This window comes from Gymnodraco acuticeps, unplaced genomic scaffold (genome assembly GCF_902827175.1).
Source record: "Gymnodraco acuticeps unplaced genomic scaffold, fGymAcu1.1, whole genome shotgun sequence".
Classification (NCBI taxonomy): Eukaryota; Metazoa; Chordata; class Actinopteri; order Perciformes; family Bathydraconidae; genus Gymnodraco; species Gymnodraco acuticeps.
The window spans coordinates 2,711,927-2,736,112 of record NW_022990341.1 but is presented as its reverse complement, the minus strand read 5'-3'; the positions used below and the strand labels follow the sequence as shown (position 1 = coordinate 2,736,112).

The following is a 24,186-nucleotide window of genomic DNA, read 5'->3' as shown; positions in this document are numbered from 1 at the left end:
TGTGTGTCTCTCTCTGTGTGTGTGTGTGTGTCTGTGTGTCTGTGTGTGTATGTGTTTGTATGTGTGTGTCTATCTGTGTGTGATGTGTGTATGTGTGTGTGTATGTGTTTGTATGTCTGTGTGTGTGTGTGTGTGTGTGTGTGTGTTTCTGTGTCTGTATGTGTGTCTATGTGTGTGTGTGTCTGTGTATGTGTGTGTATGTCTGTGTGTGTGTGTGTGTGTGTGTGTGTGTGTGTGTGTGTGTCTATGTGTCTGTGTGCCTAACCGTATCTTGACCTTCACTGTCCTCATTGTCAGACGGAATAGCCCTAACAGCCTGATCGTGTCCCTTCTGCCCATAACATGTTTTGGGTCCATTTCCTGTAAATATCAGTAGAGGTAAAAACATTGATTAGGTTTATTATTTTACAGTTGAGCACATTTGCACACTTGTATGATATTGCCTGGAAAAAAGTGGTCAAGTGGCACAGTGTTGCCCTGAGGCAACGAACAAAAAAACATAGTTTTAGCTAATTAATAAATACATAATAAGTCTTCAAACAATCAAATATACTTCTTTACGTATTCATGCACATGCATGTATTTTTTATTTTAAGTTGTGTACATATCTAATATGTTAAAAAGTGAAATGTATCTTACCAAGTGGTGGCCCTGAGTCCCCTGCAGCTTTGCTTGCAGAAAGGACTGCTCCACCCCCAGACAAAATGCCACACCCATATAATTCCCTCATTTTATTGGACACCAGCATGTCAGGTGACATTGTGTATATTTAAAAAAATAAAAATATTTAGAGGGCCAGAGTGAGGTCGAAAAAAGTGGTTTGTTGCCTGAGGGCAACAGTATGGTTAATCGTGATGAAATCCAAATAGCCTTTTTTTTGTGGTGTGTAAAAACAAGCGGCTAAAAACATCAATAGTTGTTTTATTGATTTAAAACAATAGTGATTATGGTATAATGTTGTTATTATTATAAAATAGGCCTACATGAGGTAGTATCTATAATTCTATATCTGCACTAAAACATGTTTTCTGAAGAAATGCCACTGAAGCTGATCGAAATGAGCATGTGAATCCCAGTGAAAGGGAAACAAGTGTAGTAGCCTTACACATTAAAAAAAAATAAGACGCTGATTGTCATGGCAATGAATTCCGTTGCCATTACTACACAGGTTAGAGTTATCCAGACACATAACAGATGATTTCCTGTCTTTGAATGCAGTTTAGCATTGATTTCATTCAGAGTTGTACAATACCACGGATGAATCCTCCAGTCAGTGTTTTGAAATTGTCAGAGCGACTATGCGCGCTCTCTCCCTGTATCCTGTGCACACCCTGTCACCTGTGGCCCTGTTCATACACCCTGTGCAGCTAACCCCCGGCACCAAGTGTTAAAAAATAATATGGCATGATAAATGTAAAAAAAAAAGGCAACACAAGGGAGAATAGGTTATTATTGACTATTCCTTTCCCAAATGTAGACTTTCAGGTAAATTATCAAACCTCTTGTCCAAAAAATTCGAATCCTAACACACATCTTGTTTTTAAAGTTATATGTGTTTAGTTGAATGACTACAGTCAAATCTAAAGTTAGGAGTGCAATATCCCATCGAAGGCGGGGCGATATTTTTCTCAGCCTGCGAGGAATCTTTGCCTGAAAAACTAAACTCAGGGCGTAGTACATGCCACAAGGATCCAGGAAGCGGATGTTGTTGACGTTTTATCGTCATCCGGTTTTTTTAGACAGGGTAGCTTGGCGTAACAGCTTCTTACGGCGGAATTATTACACTTTTAAACAGAGGAACAGACAAAACAGATCGCACAGGTGCGTTGCTCTACAATGGACGCGTTTTTTGTGGATTTTTCTCGCGTTATCGATCTGTCCATTATCACGAGATCGGCTAGTTATAGCGCGGCTGGCTAACAGGCTAACAGGCTAATTAAACCCTGACAACGATAACCTGAAGATAACTGTCAAAGAGGAGGACATCATTAACTTATAATATCTAAAAAAGGTTTGACACACCAGAGTGATAACAGGAACTGGTATGAACAAGTCGTTTCCAAATGGGTTATTGGTTTGACTTGTATATTAATTGATTGTGTTGTAAACGAGTGGGTTTTTCAACACAAACAACATAAGGGTTGGTGTGCTGTGCTTTCTTTGGTTTACAGTGAGTCTTAGATAAGGTGTGTCGTGTTAACGCAATTGTTTCCTTCATCGCTGTTGCTATAAGACTACATCTAGGAAATAATATTATTGTCATGTTTACATTGCAGGGTTAACTTGGGATAACCGGTTTGCTTTAGGTGAGAGTTACATGAAACGTGGTTATGTCAACGTGTCACACCTGACACTTTGGAGAAATAAGCAGGTGTGACTCACCAACCTGCGCACAGCAACTTTGCACTAGTCCTCATGTCTGGTACATCTCTGTCAATCACACCTTGATATCTGGTTACTTGAAATAACAACATTCCTATTTAATTGCAGTTTAAGTGCACTTCATACATAGTCACAATAGGAATAATATTGCTGTTTTCGATGTTCGCTGATAAACAAGGACGCTGTGTCAGTGGCCAAGATTCAGCAACCTACTAGCATTATTCTGTGAAGCTTTCTGTGCCTGTAGATGATTAAGTGGTATATCTTAGGCAAAGCCAAACGTGCTTTAAAATGATCTCAGAGGTATAACACTGGTTAGTTTCGGGCGTTTGGTTAGGGCAGTGGTTATGACTAGGTATTTGCTCTGGGTCTGACTGAGAGCGGTAGTTTATGCATATTGCTGCGATCTTGCCCGCCTACCACAATGCCGGCTGTACTGTTCTCATTAATGCTGCTTGGAGCATTATGCGGCCTCGGAGAGAGCATGTCACGAGAGGAGAAAAGCCGCTTGAGGTGAGTTGAGAGAAATCAGACAGTTCCCATGAGCAAACAATACATTTTCACACTGAAAACAATTGAACAATGCTGACTTTTGTTTGTGTTTTTCCCCTCCCTAAAGGAACCAAGTGGTTGAGATGTTTGACCATGCCTATCAGAATTATATGGTAAGTAAATATCTACTTCCACTACCTACAGCTGTATTTTTGTTGCATGCAGCCTTGATATTTCAATTTGTTTCCAGATAAGATTATCAAGTGATCAGAACGGTTCTCTTTTGCATCCCTTCCCAAACCAGTTAATTAATAGAGTAAAGCATATCTATTGTAATATAAGATGTGATGTTTGTAGTTTTGATAATTTATAGTCGATGCTGGCTTTTTGGATTTTTCTTTCAAGTATCATGTAGATTGTTATGGCAGCTTTAAGATCAGTGTATAAACTAGACTGTAATTGAACTTAGTTGGAGAGTTGCCTAAAGTGCCTCTGCCTTGTCAAAGTACGAGGACCCACGATGAGAGCGGTTTAATTAATTATTACCTTCACAGCACTTGACTGTCACAGTTAAAGGTGATGATGATTTTAAGACTAGAATATAAACACACATCAGGAAGAGCTACAACACTTGGTTACAAACAAATCAAATATTGCTTTAGCCGGTTAAGCCTAAACAAGCTATTAATAACTATAAAACATAATCACAACTTACTCAAATAATGTGTCAACTGGTGAAGAGAGCACGCTGCCACAGACACGGGAGAGAGACTGAGCGGCTGATTTCAGGCGTTAAGTAGGATCAACTTTCATGGCTTTTATTGTCATGTGTGCATAGCTACAGTGAAGTTATGACAATGAAAATCTTAGGTCACAGGCTCCTCCAACAGTGTAATACAATAAAACAGATAAAGACAGGGAGATTTACAACAATCAGACTGAGCTGGCCTACTATTGAAAAGACAAACATTTATGGTGCATGGTGTTTAAATTATGTTTTGTCTTTTAATTTGTTTTGTAAAGCACTTTGATTTGTCGCGTACAGTAAAGTGCTATATAAATAAACTTGCCTTGTGTTTCTCAGGACCACGCGTACCCAGCAGATGAGCTGATGCCACTAACGTGCAGAGGAAGAGTGCGTGGGCTTGAACCCAGTCGAGGTGACGTGGACGACGCTTTAGGAAAGTGAGTAACGCGCTGTTCCTTAAGATCTAATGCAATAATAGAGCAATTATGACATGGGTCAACACACATACACACACACACACACACACATAACCACGCCTGGTTGAGCTCCTGGCAGAGGTGGAAGTCTGTACTTATAATTGTATATTACATAACTTTTACATTCATTCTAAATGCATTAATTATTGTGATTCAAAATCAACTCCCTTGCTAAATATATTTGTCTCTCTCCGACAGGTTCTCTCTGACGCTCATAGACACTCTGGATACTCTAGTGGTGGGTATTTTCCATGTTTTGTTGTCTTGCAGTCATTATTTATTTGAAAAGGACAGAATACTGTGAAAGTATTGATGAAATTGGAGAAATGTATGGATTTGGCTATACAATTACAAGACAAAAAATACTGAACTGCAGACCTCAATGAAGTCTTGAAAAGAGAAATAAACTATTTATTCAGAGCCTTGTGCAGACATCCTTTGTGCTTTGATCCAAAATGTAACAAAGCCATTCATTTAGTATTATTAAGGGCAGTTGTTTTAAGACTATCTTGAGTCTTTCACTCCACTTTTAAACTATGAAATGCCTTGTACTTAAACCTGATTTTATAGTAATGTTTTTTTCTGATTGACAGCTTTTGAACAAGACGACAGAGTTCGAGGCGGCAGTGAGAAGAGTGCTGAAAGATGTGAGGCTGGACAACGACATTGTGGTGTCGGTTTTTGAAACCAACATACGAGTGCTTGGGTGAGATTGGATCAGACTATCAACACATGTCAATGGTTAAAGGTGACATGTCATGCTTTTCCGGTTATCACCCGTCCCCTTGTGTGTTATGAAGGTTTTTATGCATGTAAACGGTGTGCAGAGTCAAAACCCTCAAAGTACACCCTGTAGCAAGTAAAACTCTAAAACAGAAAATACCTCCCCAAAACGCCTCGTTGGAGATATGTCACTGTCCATTTGATTCTTCCTGGTACATCATGACGTCATGTCGTCCCCGGAACGAAATGGACCAATCCGTTCAGCCGTTACGTTACGTCCGCGGAGCCGTTACGTTACGTCCGCGGAGCCGTTACGTTAAGCCCCCGCTGATTGGTCCAAATTGACCAATCCACGGACTTCCTCACACACTCAGTGCAGGCAGCTCTGCTGATTTCTCCTCCCTGGCTGCAGGCTGATAACAGACAGTTGGGATCGCGGCGAAATTCTCTCTGCAGACCCATTCTCACAGCGTTTATCAACCTTTTTCTTCCTCAATATCAAGCCACACTTATTGTTTTTACTTCGGCTGTGACTTTGTGTGTGCTCAGGGTGAGTTTGGCTGTGTATCGCTAAACAAGGAAATCACACCTCCACGGAGCTCAGCGCGATTCACAACGTCCCGACTGGTCCCGACCAATCGGAGCACACTGGGCTCACAGGGGGGGGGGGGTAAGAGCTGCAACGAGCCGTTTAGTGGAGACAGTGAATACTGCTGAAAACACATACTTTACAGAGATGCTGTATGCGAAACCAAGTGAGTTTGGAAAATTGCACAGTATAAATCTATTCTAGTAGACCTCAACAATGGAATTATGATCAGTGGAAATGGCCATGACATGGGATCTTTAACAAATACCTCTTATGATGTCATTCTTTTTTTAAATTTAAATTTTATTTTATTCAAACATATTCTTTATTAGTTATTTTCTCACATTCCCCTTTACATCCATTAGTACTCCAATTTAGTTTCTTTAACAAGGGGTCACAACATGTAGAAGGTCTCAAATCCAAGAAATTCAACATGAGAATATGAAAAACAAAACTTATAGAAATCAAATCAATATTAACACTGAGAATGTAAATAACACAGGTATAACAAAAATAAAATATGGGTTATATATAAGGTCATCCTACATATTACAATAATACAGTCCAATATACTTAGGAAAAATATCCATGTACCAGAATATTTCAAAAATAATAATTCCTAATTTGAAAGAAGCCATATTATATTATTTGTGTGGTGTCACAGTCATTTGTAATGCAGCCTTTATAATCCTTCCATTATTAATCCCAGTTCCCCCCTATTAGTTACCTCCACCAATGGTGTCCATCGTTCTTTAAAAGTTTCCCTCTGTAATCGTATTATATATGATGTACTTAATTCTTAATGTGGCTCTTGGTCGTGTCTCTGTTCAGAGGCTTGTTGGGAGGGCACTCCATGGCTGTGATGCTGAAGGACGGAGGTCAGAACATGCAGTGGTACCAGGATGAGCTCCTGCATATGGCCAAAGACCTGGGCCTCCGCCTGCTGCCAGCCTTCAACACCAGCAGCGGCTTGCCTTATCCCAGGGTGAGACCACTGCACACAATACAGAATCCAACCCAAATCAAGCTCAGAATCAAACCTACACGCACTGTCGACAGTCTAATGTGGGGATAATTAACAAGAATGTTACACATAGTTGTTTTTTGTAGTTCTATTATTCCACTTGTGAATATGCTTTATTGTAAATAAATGTAGCTACTCTAGATGAGGTGAACCCACTCAGTTGCAGTGAGAGAAGTCAGTGAATATTGTGTTCAGCACATAAAAACACTTAAAGGTCACATGACATGCTTTTCCGGTTATTACCCGTCCCCTTGTGTGTTATGTAGCTTTTTCTGCATGTCTTCAGAGTCACAAAGAGTAAAACTCTAACACAGAAAAGACCTGTCTATGCTGCCCCAGAACGCCTCGTTGGAGATATTTTTTTTTCTTTTTCTTCCTGAGTATAGTGACGTAATGGTCATAGTGAGTGACGTCATTTGGACCAATCCGCGGAGCTCCTCACGCACACACAGCCTGGCAGTGTGTGTGTGTGTGTGTGTGTGTGTGTGTGTGTGTGTGTGTGTGTGTGTGTGTGTGTGTGTGTGTGTGTGTGTGTGTGTGTGTGTGTGTGTGTGTGTGTGGTGTGTGTGTGTGTGTGTGTGTGTGTGTGTGTGTGTGTGTGTGTGTGTGTGTGTGTGTGTGTGTGTGTGTGTGTGTGTGTGTGTGTGTGTGTGTGTGTGTGTGTGTGTGTGTGTGTGTGTGTGTGTGTGTGTGTGTATGTGTGTGTGTGTGTGTGTGTGTGTGTGTGTGTGTGTGTGTGTGTGTGTGTGTGTGTGTGTGTGTGTGTGTGTGTGTGTGTGTGTGTGTGTCGTGTGTGGTGTGTGTGTGTGTGTGTGTGTGTGTGTGTGTGTGTGTGTGTGTGTGTGTGTGTGTGTGTGTGTGTGTGTGCGCTCAGGCTGAGTTCCGCAGTGTCTCGCTGTCTCGCAGACCCCACGCAGTAACCAGGAAACAACACCAGTATTCCGGCTCACACTGTCCGCTCCTCGAGCCTCAAAGGGCAGAGCAGCGAGCCCCGCAACGTCCCGCAAACACGGCACCCAGACCCCACGCAGCATTCTCATCTGTTTGTCATTACTGGTGTCATTTTATGGTTGCTGCTAACAAACACCATTGTAAGGCAAGGCAAGTTTATTTATATAGCACCTTTCAACACAAGGCAATTCAAGGTGCTTTACAAAAATTATTGTAACACATAATCACTGATGTTCCGCTGTAACGGTGGTGGACTCATCAGAACAGAGTGGGCGAGCTGACCAATCAGAGCACAGTGGGCTCATAGGGAGGGGGGGGGCAGGAGCTCCAACAAGGCGTGTAGGACAGAGAGTGAATACACATACTATACAGAGATGCTGTATGAGAAACCAATGTGATTTTGGAACATTGAACAATGTAAATCTATTCTAGTAGACCTCAACAATGGAATTATGATAAGTAGAAATGGCCATGACATGGGACCTTTAAGATTTTAGAACAACTTTTCCTGGCTTGCAACATTTTAAAATGACACTACTAACCTCTCAGCTCATGACCACATCATTAACATTTTGTGTTCCACTTCTCTGCTGGCAGCTTTGGAACATTTCTTGTCTGACTAGTGATCATGCAAATATTTCTTGCAGAACAAATGCGACTCTTATAACAGATAGTTTAATGGTTGTCTTTCTTCTGCTTGACAGGTGAACTTGAGACACGGTGTCAGGGGTCCTGAGACGAGAACAGGCACAGAAACAGACACCTGCACTGCGTGCGCTGGAACCCTCATCCTGGAGTTTGCCGCCTTAAGTCGCTTCACTGGGGATCCTGTCTTTGAGGTATCAAATCAACAACTACATTAAAATATCTTGCTATTACAGCTATATGATCATGTTGTGATTTATCATGTAAATAGCACTGCTTTTAAATGCAGATGTCAAAAGTGTTCATTTTTTAATTTGACCACATATTTAGGGAACAAAACTATTTCCCAACAGTCATGATGTCATTTGTCACCAGTGTGAACAGAAGTATACTGCCAAGTAAAGTATTATGTATGAGGGGCGATATTTTAGCCTCCATACTATTCTTAGATATAAACACCTAATTAGAGTCAAACTACTAGCTTATTGTTTATGAACAAGACTTCACTGTAAAATAGGGAACATTTTCTTAGATATAAACACCTAATTTCGAGTTATTTAGACTTAATTAACACTTATAGTTGCATGTCTTGATGCATAAGAATAGATCATATTTGTTAAGTGTTATTATGGGAGAATAACTATTCTTGTGGTACCACTGCCTTATTAGGCCCATATTGAGCAGCGCATATTAATACCAAAACTCATGTACAACAACTTCCTTACTTGCAATAAATAAGCACTAATTAGAGGGTTATTGAGGAAAAACTCTCAACTAATGGACTATTACTTGTAGAATATGGTCATGTAGAATAAGGCATTAATTAGTGTTTTATAATGACTAATAAAGAGCCAATATACTGCTAATATGCATGCTAATTAACAACTAGTTGATGGTGAATGTGTGTACCTTAATACAAAGTGTTACCAACAATTGTTATTTGGAATAATGACTTAAATGTTATCAACTCAGCTAAATACATATCAACAAAACTATTAGAACAGACAAAACTAAGCTTGTGGATCTACTGCGATGTCATTCTTATGGAGAATCTTTGACATATTACCTATCATTGACAATTTTTTAAAAACACGTCTAGCTTGTTTAGCTACATTTTGTCGGCTTACAGTACCAGTCAAAAGTTTGGATACAACTTCTCATTCAAAGGTTTTTATTTATTTTAATTATTTTCTAGATTGTAGATTAATACTGAATACATCTAAACTATAAAAGAACACATATGGAATTATCTAGTATACAAAAAAGTGTCAGTCAACTTCATGAGGTCGTCACCTGGAATGGTTTTCCAACCGCCTTGAAGGACTTCCCAGAGGAGCTGAGCACTTGCTGGCTGCTTTTCCTTCACTCTACGGTCCAACTGATCCCAAACCATCTCAATTGGGTTGAGGTCAGGTGATTGTGGAGGCCAGGTCCTCTGACGCAGCACTCCATCACTTTCCTTCTTAGTCAAATAGCCCTCACATAGCCTGGAGATGTGTTTGAGGTCATTGTCTTCCCAGTAAGAGCAAACCAGATGGGATGGCATGGCGCTGCAGAATGCTGTGGTAGCCATGCTGGTGCCTTGAATTCTGAATAAATCACCAACAGTCTCACCAGCAAAGCCCCCCCCCCACACCAACACACTTCCTCCTCCATGCTTCACGGCGGGAACCACACATGCAGAAACCATCCGCTCACCCTCTCTGTGTCTCACAAAGACACTGAGGTTGGAACAAAAAAACCTCAATTTGGACTCCATCAGACCAAAGTACAGATTTCCACTGGTCTGATGTCCAATCCTTGGGTTTCTTGGCCCAAACAAGTCTCTTCTTCTTGTTGTTCACCCTCAGTAGTGGCTTCTTTGCAGCGATTGGACCATGAAGGCCTGGTTCACGCAGTCTCCTCTGAACAGTGGATGTTGAGATCTGCTACTGCTCTGTGATCATTTATTTGGGCTCTAATCTGAGGTGCTTTTAATTTGCGGTTTCTGAGGCTGGTAACTCTGATGTATTTATCCTCTGCAGCAGAGGTGTCTCTTGCTCTTCCTTTCCTGGGGGGGGTCCTCATGAGAGCCAGTTTCATCATAGCGTTCGATGGTTTCTGCGACTGCACTTGAGGATTCATTCAAAGTTCTTGACATTTTCCGGATCGACTGGCCTTCATTTCTTAACAGGGCGGTCGTTTCTCTTTACTGAGTTGAGTGGTTCTTGCTGTAATATGGATTACAACAGTGGTCAAATAGGGCTATCCACTGCCTCTGCACACAACTGATGGTCTCAAACACATTAAGAAGGCAAGTCATTCCACAAATTGACTTTTGACAAGGCACACGTGTTCATTGAAAACCATTCAAGGCGACGACCTCATGAAGCTGACTGAAAGAAGCCAAGAGTGTGCAAAGCTGTCATCAAGACAAAAGGGGGCTACTTTGAAGAATCTAAAAGTTTTTTGTTTACTAGATAATTCCATGTGTTCTTTCATAGTTTTGATGTCTTCAGTATTCATCTACAAAGTAGAAACATTTTTAAATAAACAAAAACCATTGAATGAGAAGGTGTGTCCAAACTTTTGACTGGTACTGTACATTTAAATGTGCAGATAATGATGGGTAGGTAGGGAACCTGTATCTGCGGAGGTATTATGAAACAGTGTTAGATATTTTACCCTGTGCAATGGTATGAGAGCCTGTTACTGGTTCACATCCTGGCAGCGGCAGACTGCTGATCAAGCACAGAGCCAATCACTATAGTCTTTCTCACAGCAGACAGCTACTGCGGATAGATTTTTTCACTTTTTAAAAATCAATAATGCTCCCTTCCTCACAGGCTCATGCCCGGAGAGCTATGGACTTTCTGTGGGAGAAGAGACAGAGAAACAGCAACCTGGTGGGAACAACCATCAACATCCACTCCGGAGAGTGGGTCCGCAGGGGTGAGAGAAGGGGAGAGGGGACCTGAGGGGAGAGTTGTTCATATGTAGACGTAAACAAGGACATGGGAAAGTGTGTATTAGGTATAAGTATATCTTTCTGTCTGGGTGAGAGGGGATTGGGTTGACGGGTAAAAATAGAAAACATCCGATATGTCTTTTAAAGTGATGTATGGTTGTGTGTCCCCAGACAGCGGAGTAGGAGCGGGAATCGACTCTTACTATGAATACCTGCTAAAGGCTTACGTCCTCTTGGGAGATGACCAATTTCTGCAGCGGTTCAATATTGTGAGGACAAACACACACACTCACACACACACATATTCATACAGAGTAATTTGATGCCTCTTATTGCATAATAGCATTTTCTCAACGCGGCGCTACACTTTTCAGATTGTGCATTTCAGGATTTCGTTTCCAGCACCAAAATTAAATTAAATACTTTTCCTCTGGGGCTGCATCATTAATCAACATTTCAATATGGACTAGTGCAATAATTGAAAAGAAGGAAGCAGAATATATGTTATATAGGTTAACAAATGAATGAATATTCTTGAGACTAGTACCCATATTAAAACATCCCACCATGATTTATTTATTTTATGATCTGTATCAAATATTTATCAATGATAAAGATGCAAAATGATCACTACCTCTAATATCGTGAAACATATCCCAATTGCAATATCAGTCAAAATAATTGCAACAAGTTATTTTTGTGTATATCACCGAGCACCACATGCTGTTTTATATCCTCAATCGTTCTGCTTTGTATGCCTCATTTAGCACTATGCATCTATAATGAAGTACATCAGCCAGCCCCCGCTGCTGCTGGACGTTCACATCCACAAACCTCTGCTCCCCGCTCGCACCTGGATGGACTCTCTGCTGGCCTTCTTCCCTGGACTGCAGGTCAGATTGGATCATAGATATTGAAGGTGTTACTCTTCTTATGTAGGCTTGTTGTGCCATTTCGGTAATCATTGTTTTCATTCTGCAGGTGTTGAAGGGAGATATCCGTCCTGCCATCGAGACACATGAGATGCTGTATCAAGTCACAAAGAAACACAACTTCCTCCCCGAGGTAATCTGTCTTTGTGTAACCAACATGAAAATAGGTATAAACTGCTCTACAAAAAAGTCACTTGGTGTCTTTTCATTTGACCGTGGAGTATTAGTAACCCCATATGGCTTGTGTCTCCAACTGTAACTGTTTGGAAGAGAACCAGCTTGCGTTTCACACGACACGGCTGCTTTTTAGCTTCGTCTGTCTGTTCTTATTACGATGCTTTGAATGCTGTGCTGACCCCTTTGTCCTTCTCCGTCTCTCCCCAGGCCTTCACTACTGATTTCAGGGTACACTGGGCCCAACATCCCCTGAGGCCTGAGTTTGCAGAGAGCACCTATTTCCTTTACAAGGTAATTTATCACAGAAGCCTTTCATAATGCAGGAGTTCTCTTTTCACTGTACAGAGAGCCTATTATCAGGCACCAGATTTAGCTAAATTACATTAACTTGCAATTATGAAAAGACTCATTACACAGTTTCAGACACACTATCTCCATTTCTGCAGTTAATAAGCATTATTCAATACTTTGCCTTTGGCATTCTGGTGTCTTGTAAAATATGTATGAAGGAAAATCTTTGTGTCTGATCAAGGCTCACTGGAGACTTCTCTAACGTTGATGTTCTGTCCTCTGTTATTTTTATATACGGTACAGTCTTTGTTATGAACTTTCTTCTTTACTCCCAGGCCACAGGAGACCCTTACTACCTGGAGGCCGGTCGCACCATCCTGGACAACCTCAACCGCTTTGCTCGTGTTCCCTGCGGCTTCGCTGCGATGAAGGACGTGCGCACTGGGAGTCACGAGGACAGGTGAGGACATAAAGAATAAAGTGTTTGTGAGATTTATTACATGAGATGATGTAACACATTGTATAAGCCACAGCAAGTGAGGCAATGGAGGGTTTAACAGTGGGATCGGTTAGATTTCATTAAACTATAACTGAGCTGGATTAATATTGAATTAATGATGTTAATATTTCAGATTTAAAATACATAATTGATAATACATAATGGCTAGTACTTGTGTTTAATCAAACAAACATATGCCACGGTCTTTGAAATGATCAAATGTGTTTATTTAAAGAGTTATGTAAAAAAAAAACGGGCGCTAAAGCAGGTTATTTTAACAATAAAAGCAATTCAAACATGTTACAATTATTTATTAGGAATATTTTAATATTAGAGTAAATATCTGCAATCAGTATTATAAATTAATAAAAGGATAATATAATAATTTGAAAGATGCTTAAAAATACATGAATTAACAAGTCAAATACATATCAAAATGTGACCTACAAAACATGAATGTACCACATATGGAGAAAACAGCGCAGATAAGGTGAACAAATAGTAAGTCTGGCTCTACTCTGCAACGCCCTACATGATTATCTGATCAATTAACCAACAGTTATAACCTCTCACCTCTTCCCTTGTATCAGGATGGACTCGTTCTTCCTTGCTGAGATGTTTAAATACCTCTTCCTGCTGTTTGCTGATGATGAGGATTTACCGTTTGACATCGAGGACTACATCTTCACAACCGAGGCTCACCTCCTGCCCCTGTCACTCTCCACAACGCCTCACTCGCAGTCTATTCCCTCAAACAGAACGGTACTCCATACAGTAACAATTAAAATATGACTTTAAAGGTCACCTATTATGCAAAATCCACTTTTTCATGTCTTTTCTACATCAACATGTGTCCCCTCTGTGGAAAGAGATTCTGAAAGTTTCAAGATTCTCTCTCTTTTTGACCTGATCCATTTCTATAAAAACCTGTCTGAAAATGAGCTGATCAGATTTTGGCCACTCTATGATGTCATAGAGATTTGTTGGCTTGTGTAACCATTAGCCAATCACCAGCCAAGGTAAACCCCCCCCCCACCTTATCATCTGAATCTCCTCCTAGAGCACCATTGTGTTCTTTCTAACCAAATCTCTCTCAGAGGGGCGTGGGGAGGGGCTCCTTATTTTCATCTAAAGTAACAGACAGAGAATCAGCACTTTGGAAACAGGGCTGAAACAGAGAGGATTATGGGTAATGCTACAATGATCTGTGTGGAGCCAAACACTTCAGAGACATGTTTTGTATATATCTGAGACCTATAATAAAAAACAGTATAATAGGGGACCTTTAAATGAAAGCCTGTATATATCAGTTCCTAACAGAATCTGTATTATACTCCTACTGCAGTCAGAGGAGGAGATGGACGACTCTAACTTTGAATGGACGTGCCCTAACACTCGCCTCCTGTTTCCTGACCCCGCATACCCTCGTCATCTGAGGGAACCAATCCGTACTGCTGTGGATAAGAGCTGCCCCCGTGCTGCTCCTTACAGGTATGCAAACACACTGACCAGGTTATGTGCCTGCCCTTGTTATCTACTTTCTGTAATGCTGTATCTCTTCCATGTTATTAACTTCTGGCTCCTTTCCCTCCTGTCAGGGAGCCTGGAATGGGCCGTCCTCCCCTCAGGGCGCAGGACTTCATGGCAAACAACCCCGAGCATCTGGAGCTGCTGAGGAGGATGGGCGTCACTCTCATCCACCTGAAAGATGGCAGGGTGCAGCTGGTGCAGCATGCTACACAGGTACGCTGTCTATCAACAAGGGGACACATCTACATATCCTCTTTAGTGGCTGATTAAAAGACACTGAATCCAAGGCATGAAATAATCTTTTAAGTCTATTAATCGTATGCTCTTGGCAGTTTTGTATTAGATATTATACTATTTTTTTTATTTGTTCTATGTCCTACCGTATGTTGCATGTTGCACTGTTGGAGGAGCCTGTGACTTAACTTTTTAATTGCCATATCTACACTGTAGCTAATGTGCACATGACAATAAAAGCCTTGAATCCTTGAGAGAATAAAGGGGAGTAATGATTCTATAATGTTTCTTCACCAGTATATACATACGAATGTACAGCAAGATACCTCTAAAAACATACAATGCTATCTCTAATATGAAGAAAAAACACATTTTCAAAATGTCAATAGTTGTTTGTCAAAAAGAGCAATTAAGTGCATATTGTTGTTAAAGGAATACTTCACCCACAAAATGACCAATTGTATTTCAATGACTTACCCTTTGTTACCTTGGATTTGTAAAGAAAGCAGGCCTCCACGGTAAACGGAGAATCCAAAAAATCTTGATTAATTGTAAATGCTCAAATTCATTTATTTTCAGTAAAACTTTACTTTTTTAAACACTTTTGCATAAACAGTACATGCATGTACAAGTAGTTATTTAAACTCTACAGCATTGTTTTTTTAAACCCTCTCTCTTCTTCCTCTCCGCTCCCAGGCGGTGAGTGCGGTAGCGGCAGAGGACGGCGTGCGCTTCATGCAGGAGATGATGGAGCTGTCCAGCCAGCAGCAGAAGGAGCAGCTGCCGCCCCGAGCCATTCAGATCGTCTCAGATCCGTTCTTTGGCAGGGTGGTGCTGACCGCCGGCCCAGCGCAGTTTGGCATCGACCTGTCCAAAAGTGCCACAGGAGTGAGTAGTTTGAGTAGTTTTGCCAAGCTGCCAGGTTTTGAGCGGGCATTCAGTCCGGGGCTGTCACTTTTTTCCTGGCGTTTGTAAGAGGGCTCTTCCTCTTCTACAATATCCTCCTGATTCAAGTGTACATGGTTTTAGCACCAGAGGAGAACATGTGGACAACTGCAGCACCTTATTTGAAAACTTGTTTCATTATTATTTGCAATAATTCCTCCTCCTGTCTCTTCCCCAGTTACGAGGTTTTGTGACGGTGGCAGAACCCTACAGCGGCTGCAGCGAGATCACCAACCCTGAGTATGTGCGGGGCCGCATCGCCCTGCTTCAGAGGGGCCAGTGCATGTTCGCAGAGAAGGCCCGACACATCCAGAAGGCTGGCGCCATCGGAGGCATCGTCATCGGTAAGTGTGAGGGGCTAACGACGGAAGATGACTGCGCAGTGACTAGATTAGAGCTCCATAAATAGATTACCTTGAAGACAGACAGTCGATTAGGGTCCTGCACAATACATGAGGACTTAATAATAAAGCACAACTCAAATAGGCTTGATCTTAGCAAACTGCTTCTATATAGGACCTTTTATAAACAGCTGTGTGAATCCCTTTATACCACATATATATAAACAGTGTATTAATGAATAGATGAATCGTTTAATTTAGAAAATGTCAGAAACTAGTCAAAGAAAAATATGTTTTTAGTGCTAAAGATCAGTAACATTGGAGAAGCCAACAAGCGTTATAGAAAATCCTCCAATCAAAAACAACAGCTAACTCTTACAGTTAAAGTAGCTAACATCACTAGTGCCAAATGTTGCAAAATCTAGTGAGAAACTTGGCCACAGCCCGTCTCTTCAGGCCTCCCTCTAAAGCCACTCCCATTAAACGTAAACATATCATGATGGATGTAAACAACAAACATGGCAACTATACTCACAGATGTCAAGCTAGCATATTTTGAAAGACTGGAGTATCGGGCAATGAGTGCAAAGGCAGGGAGAGAGGCAGGTAGGAAAAGGCAGGCATGTCACACTTTTTACAGTCACACATTCTGGATTTTCCTTTCCTTTGTTCATGTCTTTGATGAATTTAAAGAAACACAACAACATACATTTCTTAAATACATTAGCCTACCTTGTTTTAAAGGACTTCAATTAACAATATTCAATTCAAGGATTCAAGGCTTTTATTGTCATTTGTACATAGCTACAGTGTAGTTATGACGATGACAATCTTAGGTCCCAGGCTACTCCAACAGTGTAACACAATAAAATAGTGAAAGTAGATATAATAGAAATAGTGCAGAATATTCTATATACGAGTAATTGGAATATTGATATATATAAGTTGCAAACAGATGAATGTTATGGATGTTCTTTCAAAAGTTCAGTTCTTTAACAGTCTTATGGCCTGTGCGATGAAACTGTCCCTTATATAAAAGTCGTTGTAAGTTCATTTTCAATTTCGATCAACTATTTCCTTCAGCCCCACTATCTCTCTCTTATCTCCCTTTGCTCTTTCCCTCTCCTTCCAGACGACAACGAGGGCAGCAGCAGCGACACAGCGCCCCTGTTTCAGATGGCGGGCGACGGCCGCAGCACGGACGACGTCACCCTGCCGCTCCTCTTCCTCTTCCACAAGGAGGGCAACATCCTGCTGGAGACGCTGAAGGAGTACCGGGAGGTGGAGGTGCTGCTGAGCGACAAAGCCAGAGACAGAGGTGTGACATGACTCCCTAAATGTTCCCCTCTTTGCTCCACTTATCACTCCAGATTGATCACATCAGTGGAGTTATCTCTCTCCACTGACTGAGCCTCATTATGTTCCTGGCTTCATGAAATAAAGATGAGATGTAGGGATTCAGGCATTATTTGAAGTATCGGAGAGCGTGACTCATTCCCAAGCTGTGGTTTATAACAGTGGATGGTTAGGAGTTTTACACCCTTATCAATATTGCATCCTCATTCTTTTATTCTTACCTCATTTGCCAATTCCCTGTGGTGGTCTGTAACGGTGCCTTTCCTCTCCTCTCTTTTCTTCTTTCATAACCCTCTCCCCTTTGGATGAGCAGCAACAATATTCAAAGGTAAACCTCGTCCTGGCAGCCAGATCGAGGGCAGTAAGTATTCTCTTCCTTCTTTCTGTGCCTGTTATTTCTTTCTGCATCCTTTCTCGTCCTTTCCTCTCCCTCTGCCCTCAAACCACAGGATTCGGTTTGTGTTTGATATAAAAAGCTTGGTGCAGTCACAGTATTGTCATTTATGATTTTACCCTTCAAAGCTGAGGACACGGCAGCTCTTTTATGTCTGTTAATCACTAGAGGAAACCAATAGCTGAACATGACAAGGCTGGAAAGTATGGGGAGTATGGGGGAGTATTACCCCCCCCCCCCCCCCCCCCCCCCCGAAGCCATACAACAGTGATTTTACATGACTGTTTCTGGTGTGAGACTCACAGTTTATTTTTGATCTGCTTTACTTCATTTTAGCCTAAAATTGCTTTTGATTATCCAGCGGTTTCCTGTCAAACGGGTTATAAAATGGCCAGATTCCAGAACTAATGCTAGGAAGCCTAAACAAAGGCCATACTCTTTACAAGTAACCTGGGTTGTTTATACAGGATCGGATCCATAACGGCACAATAAGAGCTGATATGGATCTGGCTACATGCGTTCACAGACGAGCTGCTTCCCAAAACAGACAATTGGCCACAAACCTTGATATTATTTTCAAATAAAGCCACCAGAATACAATAAAGACCAGATACCTTTTGCCTTTCTGTACCTAAATTACACAGCCTTGAAGTAACAGTCATTGCATGTTGTCATTGCTTTATCCCCTTGACTGTAAAGTATAATTAAAAGACTTGTTCCTTAACACATATTCACTCAGGAGTTAAATAAACGGGAACATTTTTTTAAACGTGTCATATCAACTTTCCCTAACCAGATCGGTGCACAATTCACAGTATATTTTTTGCCAGATGTCATTTCACAGTTGACTCTCAATTTGGTTGCGCAGCTATGTGAGAAAGTCTTTATCCTGTGGGAAACATGACTCACCGTCAGCATCATGCTGTTACAGTTGACAACCTCACGATGAAAACGCTTCTATTTTTGCCCAAGAATGGCTAACAGGTGGCATGTTGTAAAGATGACTGACTGTGGAGGAGTATACAGGCTTTGTGCATCTCTCACACCTCTGCTTTCTTTTTCAGGTGCAGACGTGGAAGCTACCGAGGGGGGCTGCTTAACTGAGGCAACAACTCCCACCAATTTTGAGCCAATTAGTCAATCGCTAATTAGCACTTTGGCGCTAGACGAGATTAAGCCATCACAGGAGGCTGTCAGTGATGTAGATCAAGACACTAGTCCTATGGAGGAAGCTAGCCCTGAAGAGGGAGTTGGACCAGCCGAAAAGGAAGCTAGTCTCGCAGAGGAAGCTAGTACCGCAGAGGAAGCTAGTCCCGCAGAGGAAGCTAGTCCCGCAGAGGGAGTTGGACCAGCCGAAAAGGAAGCTAGTCCCACAGAGGAAGCTAGTCCCGCAGAAGAGAGAGCTCCTCCTACAGTGGCGGATTCGACTCAGCCCAAAGAGGAGACGGACTCTGAAAAGAGCGAGGAAGGCAACACAGACTCAAACCAGTCAGTGGATGAACTGCTGGCTGATTGGCGGGAAGACTTGGAGGCGTTCCAGCAGATGGAGAAGGACGAGCTTTGACCTTAGGGCTCTGACAGTCGTCGGGCGTGTCGTACCCTGTGACTGCGGTGGGATCCCTCCCTGTGAGGAGGAACACGGAGGGGCCGCATCATCACCAGTCACCGGGCTCAATCTGGTGAGCTCCAAGAAAGCTGGAGAGACTCTCTGTGGACGGCAACACGTGCCAAGGCAGCCCAAACACTGCATCTCCGGACCACCTTTTTAGCCTGGTAGATAATGGATGAGAGACCAGGGTTTTTACCTCACTTTCTCATACAGTTTCTGTTTATCTGTCATAGGAAACCCTAATGAATGACATGGGCCAGACTGTGTGTGTGTTACAGCTTCTCACTTCTCACTTCAAATTACTTCTCACACTGTTGTTCTGTCTATGCATTGGTCCAACAATTATAAATTAATCCATCGACCAATTAATTTGATTTTAAATGTGATGATTATATGTGATACGTCTTTGGCCTAATCATTTGTACACATTGATGTGACTTGAGGACTTAATTCATTTGGGGATGTGTGACTGCAGGATCTTTTTTTGTACGGGTTTACGGTAGACAACGCCAAACTTGATCTTTCTGGAGGATATATGAAGTCATCTGTCTATGTAAATATGTATTTGTGGAGATATATTGATTAAAATAATATAGCGCTGCTTTGCTCAGGTTCTGGTTCACCCCACAAACAGCCTCTGGACCACATCGGGTGGAGCAGACTCCCTAAGCAGCTGCTGGGATGGATTACACGGCTGTAGGCGGCCACAGGGGGGCGCTATGAGATCTGTCTGTCATGCTTAGCTGCTGACTGATTGGAAGGAGCAATAATAAGCCATTAAGTTAACGTGATAAAATGTAATGAAATAAAAGATTAAGAGGGAAACTGGGAAGTCTGGCTTGGTTATTTGTCCTGTTTTTACACTGGATGTTTAATTTAGTTGTTAAAGTTGATACAACATTTTTTTATTAAAGGAGATTCAGGATTTTAGATGTAGACATGGCTGAATCCAAGTAGTTTTCTTACTGAATGTTATACCACTAGAAGGGATTTCAAAGTTACTCTTATACATCATACTGTTTAGCATCTCTTTTCTGAGGACTTTTTGAGGAAATGCCTTTTACAAGAAAGCGGAATAGATGAGTGAGAGAGGTAACATTTTTAAACCAGTTATTTTCCAAGAATCATGTTTCTATAAACAGTGGGTGTACACCCACATAAAATCAGTTAAATTAACATGACATTCTCAGTATGCACAATATAATTACTGTCAAACTGATTACAGCTGCAGTGAAAGAAGTGATATATATTTTAATTAAGATTAAAGAACAGGAGCTATATTCAGTTACAAGTGAATCCCTGCATTACAATTGGAAATAGAAAAATGCACTCTAAGTATCCAGACTAAAAACTGTTGTATCTATTGGGATTATTATTACGATTTATACATTGCCATGTCTGCCCTTTAATATTACACCTGGTCGAGACACTTTTCCCTAAATTGTTAAAAAAGCACAACACATAATTTTGTCTCAGATATTGCACTGCCTTTTACTGGATCATTTATTTCTGTGACCAAAATAAACTCAGGTCCAGCAGTACATTTTAAAAACATGTAATATTTTATGAAGAAAAGTTGAAATATAGCTCTTTTTTTGTAAATGTATCTTTAGACATTGCACTGCATTATTATTTGGAATTACTACGATTCCCTGGTGGATCACTTTTATTTCTTGGAGAAAAATAAGAGTAATTTCCACCAATACTTTACAGTACTATATTAAAGTGACACCAAACATGGAGCATTTTATGAAGAAAAAGTGAAATATAGTCGATTGTTTGTCAAAATATCTTCAGATATTGCCCTGCATTATGTATAGGAAATATTAAGATCCTGTAGTTGAAGCAGTAATTTACACTATATTAAAGTTACACTAGTGTGGCACCAAACATTAAGTGTTCTATGAAGAAAAGGTGAAATATAATCAATTTGTGTTAATGGGTTTCCTTCAGATATTGCTCTGCATTATGCATGGCAAATACTAAGATCTCGTGGAGAAACACTTATTTCTGGGACCAAAATAAGACTTAGATCAAGCAGTGATTTACAGTATGCCTATATTAAAGTGACACCAAGTGACACTAAACAATAAGTATTTTATGAAAAACATGTGAAACATAGTCCATTTTGTTAATGGGTTTCCCTCAGATATTGCTCTGCATTATGCATGGAATTACTAAAATCTCGAGGTGGATCACTTTCATTTCTGGGACCAAAATAAGCCTCATGTCCAGCAGTGATTGGTGAGTTGGTGGGGCACTCCTCAGCAAGATGGCTGCATTGCTGCGCGCAATAGTGGCATCCTGGTGAAATGACGCAAGCCACAGTTTACGTTCAGTCCTTCAGGCTGTGAGCTCTCCGGTCTCCATAGCGCAGATCCCGCCCGACTCTCAGCCGGAAGACCGACCGGCTATCCTCCAGTGGACCGAGCGGACCCGGTTCATTTGAGTGAGTAACACCGTGAATTACTAGTTAATCTTCTCCCAGAGGTGTCATATATCCCTGGGAGTAAACCACGCTGCTGCCTGTGGTTTCTTTCTCTCTTTACTCCTCTCTTTTGTTGTTGTTTCCTGAGTGTTCGGTGATTACCCGGCGCTTTCCTTTCTGCACACCGCGTCTTAGCATGTATCGATGTTTTGTTACTTGGCGGTGCAGATATATCTCATAATTTCACGGGCGATACGAGAAGCAAGAGGGCTTCAAGTGGGATGTGTGCATTTCTGGGGGTTCAGTAAGTGTGTGTGTGTGTGTGTGTGTGTGTGTGTGTGTGTGTGTGTGTGTGTGTGTGTGTGTGTGTGTGAGAATGTGCCTCGCTTGGCTTGGACAGCGTTGGCTCAGCGTATTTGAAATTTTCCACACATCCTGGTCTGCTTTGCCACCCTGTCCCGCTGCTCCCTCCCTGCCTGCTGCCGTTGTAGGGCCGTCTTTCGGGGGGGGGGGGGGAACACTTCTGGTGGAGACAGTTTCTGGAAATGAAACTATGTGTACACACAGGGACACCGTTTGCACTACCTCTCCCAACAACCCTGCCTCCCCCTGTGGGGAACAAAGCCCCCTGTGTCTCCCTGTAGCACAGCTGGACACAGCTGTTGAGCCGAGGTGTAGCTCCATGCAGGAGCCCCAGGACGGAACTCTGTGGTGGGGCTAGGAGCTGTAGCTTCAGCCCCAGGAGGGAGCACCGTTTTGGGGCTAGAGCTACTGCTGCTACTGCTTCTGTCCAGCATGTGTGCCTCTCAGCTCCCAGAGCATTTCAGGATATAAACCATTGCCTTCTGCTGATCACCACACATGCATTTAGAAAAACAAGGAATGACTCGAAGGCAGTCTGTTGCTCATTATTGCCTCAGGGAAGACAGGGAGCTGCTTATAATAGTAAAGCCACAACAGCCAGAATTAGATTTGATACACAGACTCATTTGCAACTCATTACCTAACACTCTTCTTCAAATGTATCCTTCCCCAGTTCCTCAGACATTATTATACACACAGCAGCACCACAGAGACTGGATAACTGCTTTCCTGGCTGCTGCATTCAAATGTTGCCATATGGCCATTAGCTAGATTTCCCCATGTGATCAACACCAGGCCATTACATCCATTTGGTGTCTGTGTACATCACCCTGGTGTGAAAGTATGTTGGTGTGGCCAGCATTACAGCACGGAGCATACTGTCACCAGCAGCTTACATCAGGGTTTTATACTGTACACGAGGTGACGATCATCAAGTAGCAGCAATCATGTGAGTGGATGTTGCGAGACCCCCCCCTCCCTGCTTGAGTTATCTCTCTGTCCTCATCCATCTGCCTGCCTCACTTGCTCATCACATAGTCTGTATGTGTGTGTGTGTGTGTGTGTGTGTTCATGAGTCCCTGCTCACATATGGCTTTTGGTTCCGGTGGCTTCCAATAGAGACTGAACACACACACGCCTCCTCACTCTTCTTTCTCTTTCTCCGAGGCAGGAGGGTCTATTCTTAGTCCCTCTTCCTCATCCTCTCAATCATCTTCACCATCATCCTGGCATCCAGATGGTTGACCTGTGTGGCCCCCTCACCTTGAGCTGATTAACAGCGGGTCAGGTGATTGCTTGGCCCCATGTTTGTGTCGTGATGTAAAGCCTGTGATGTCATTGGTGAGGATGTGGAGGGTTTCCATGGTTACCAGGATGTCCTCTGTGTGTGGGTGTGGGAGGGAGTTCCCATGACTGTGTCTTAAATCCAGCTTGTGTTTGCTCTGCCTTGCGTTGCATGCTCCGAGCAGCATTCAGTGCTAGTGCTGTCAGGTGTGATGAGGTAGTCTGTATTGCAGTGCCGAGAAAGCACAAGGCCAGCATAACACGATCCCTCCGGGTTCTGTGTGTCTGTCACTTTGACTGAGAGGCCGATCGGTTCGCCCTACCTGACTGAATTTTCAAAGCTCAAGCAGCAAACGTTGCAGCATGAAAAGCTGCACTCTGGTTGAAGGAAGGATGCAGGATAAGGATTTATTTTCAGACAATACTGACAACGAAAAATGACTTGCTCATCATGGCCGATACTGATCAGATGACCCATCATTTCCCGTTATTGTATTTTAAACAGAAGCTTATAACCTGTAGTTTCTGCACAGTATGGGTAAGAACGGCTAAAATAGTGAGTACAGGTGGATTATTCAATACTCCATAACTCTGATCAAATTTAACTGACATCACTATAGTTTTCACAACCAATCAAAGAACAGTTCTTACTGTTTACATGTTCTTCATTGTCTCTACTAGTTAATAGCAAAACGTGCATAGCAATTACTGTAGCAATCGTGTTTTCTCGCTGGGGCACCTGCTGTTGTGCTGGTTCTTGTACACTTTGCAATGACAATAGAGTTGAATGTAAACAATCAAAATGTCAACATCAGCGACTAACTGC

At 41.9% G+C, this 24,186-nt stretch overlaps 2 protein-coding genes across 4 annotated transcripts in view; both read left to right on the top strand.

The window, feature by feature from the left end:
* The first annotated feature begins 1,682 nt into the window (after positions 1-1,682).
* Positions 1,683-20,110, top strand: edem3 (ER degradation enhancer, mannosidase alpha-like 3). Of its 3 annotated transcripts, none has more exons than XM_034223553.1 (21): positions 1,683-2,895; positions 3,002-3,047; positions 3,959-4,059; positions 4,297-4,336; positions 4,692-4,804; positions 6,242-6,395; positions 8,090-8,224; positions 10,856-10,961; positions 11,149-11,246; positions 11,745-11,870; positions 11,959-12,042; positions 12,294-12,377; positions 12,713-12,837; positions 13,467-13,638; positions 14,222-14,367; positions 14,475-14,619; positions 15,337-15,528; positions 15,764-15,929; positions 17,059-17,244; positions 17,596-17,610; positions 18,741-20,110. In XM_034223553.1, the coding sequence occupies exons 1-21, from the start codon at positions 2,807-2,809 to the stop codon at positions 19,238-19,240; spliced, it is 2,823 nt and encodes a 940-aa protein (XP_034079444.1). In that variant the 5' UTR covers positions 1,683-2,806; the 3' UTR covers positions 19,241-20,110. The 3 variants fall into 3 exon arrangements, with proteins under 3 accessions (XP_034079444.1, XP_034079443.1, XP_034079445.1); XM_034223552.1 differs by having other exon boundaries at positions 17,596-17,643; XM_034223554.1 differs by lacking the exon at positions 17,596-17,610 and having other exon boundaries at positions 1,684-2,895.
* A 1,445-nt stretch (positions 20,111-21,555) lies between these two features.
* zgc:92140 (uncharacterized protein LOC447854 homolog) overlaps positions 21,556-24,186 on the top strand; it is a 38,833-nt gene continuing 36,202 nt past the window's right edge. Inside the window, exon 1 of the mRNA XM_034223593.1 lies at positions 21,556-21,734. The gene's annotated coding sequence lies outside the window, so the exon portion shown is untranslated. The remainder of the gene's footprint in view (positions 21,735-24,186) is intronic.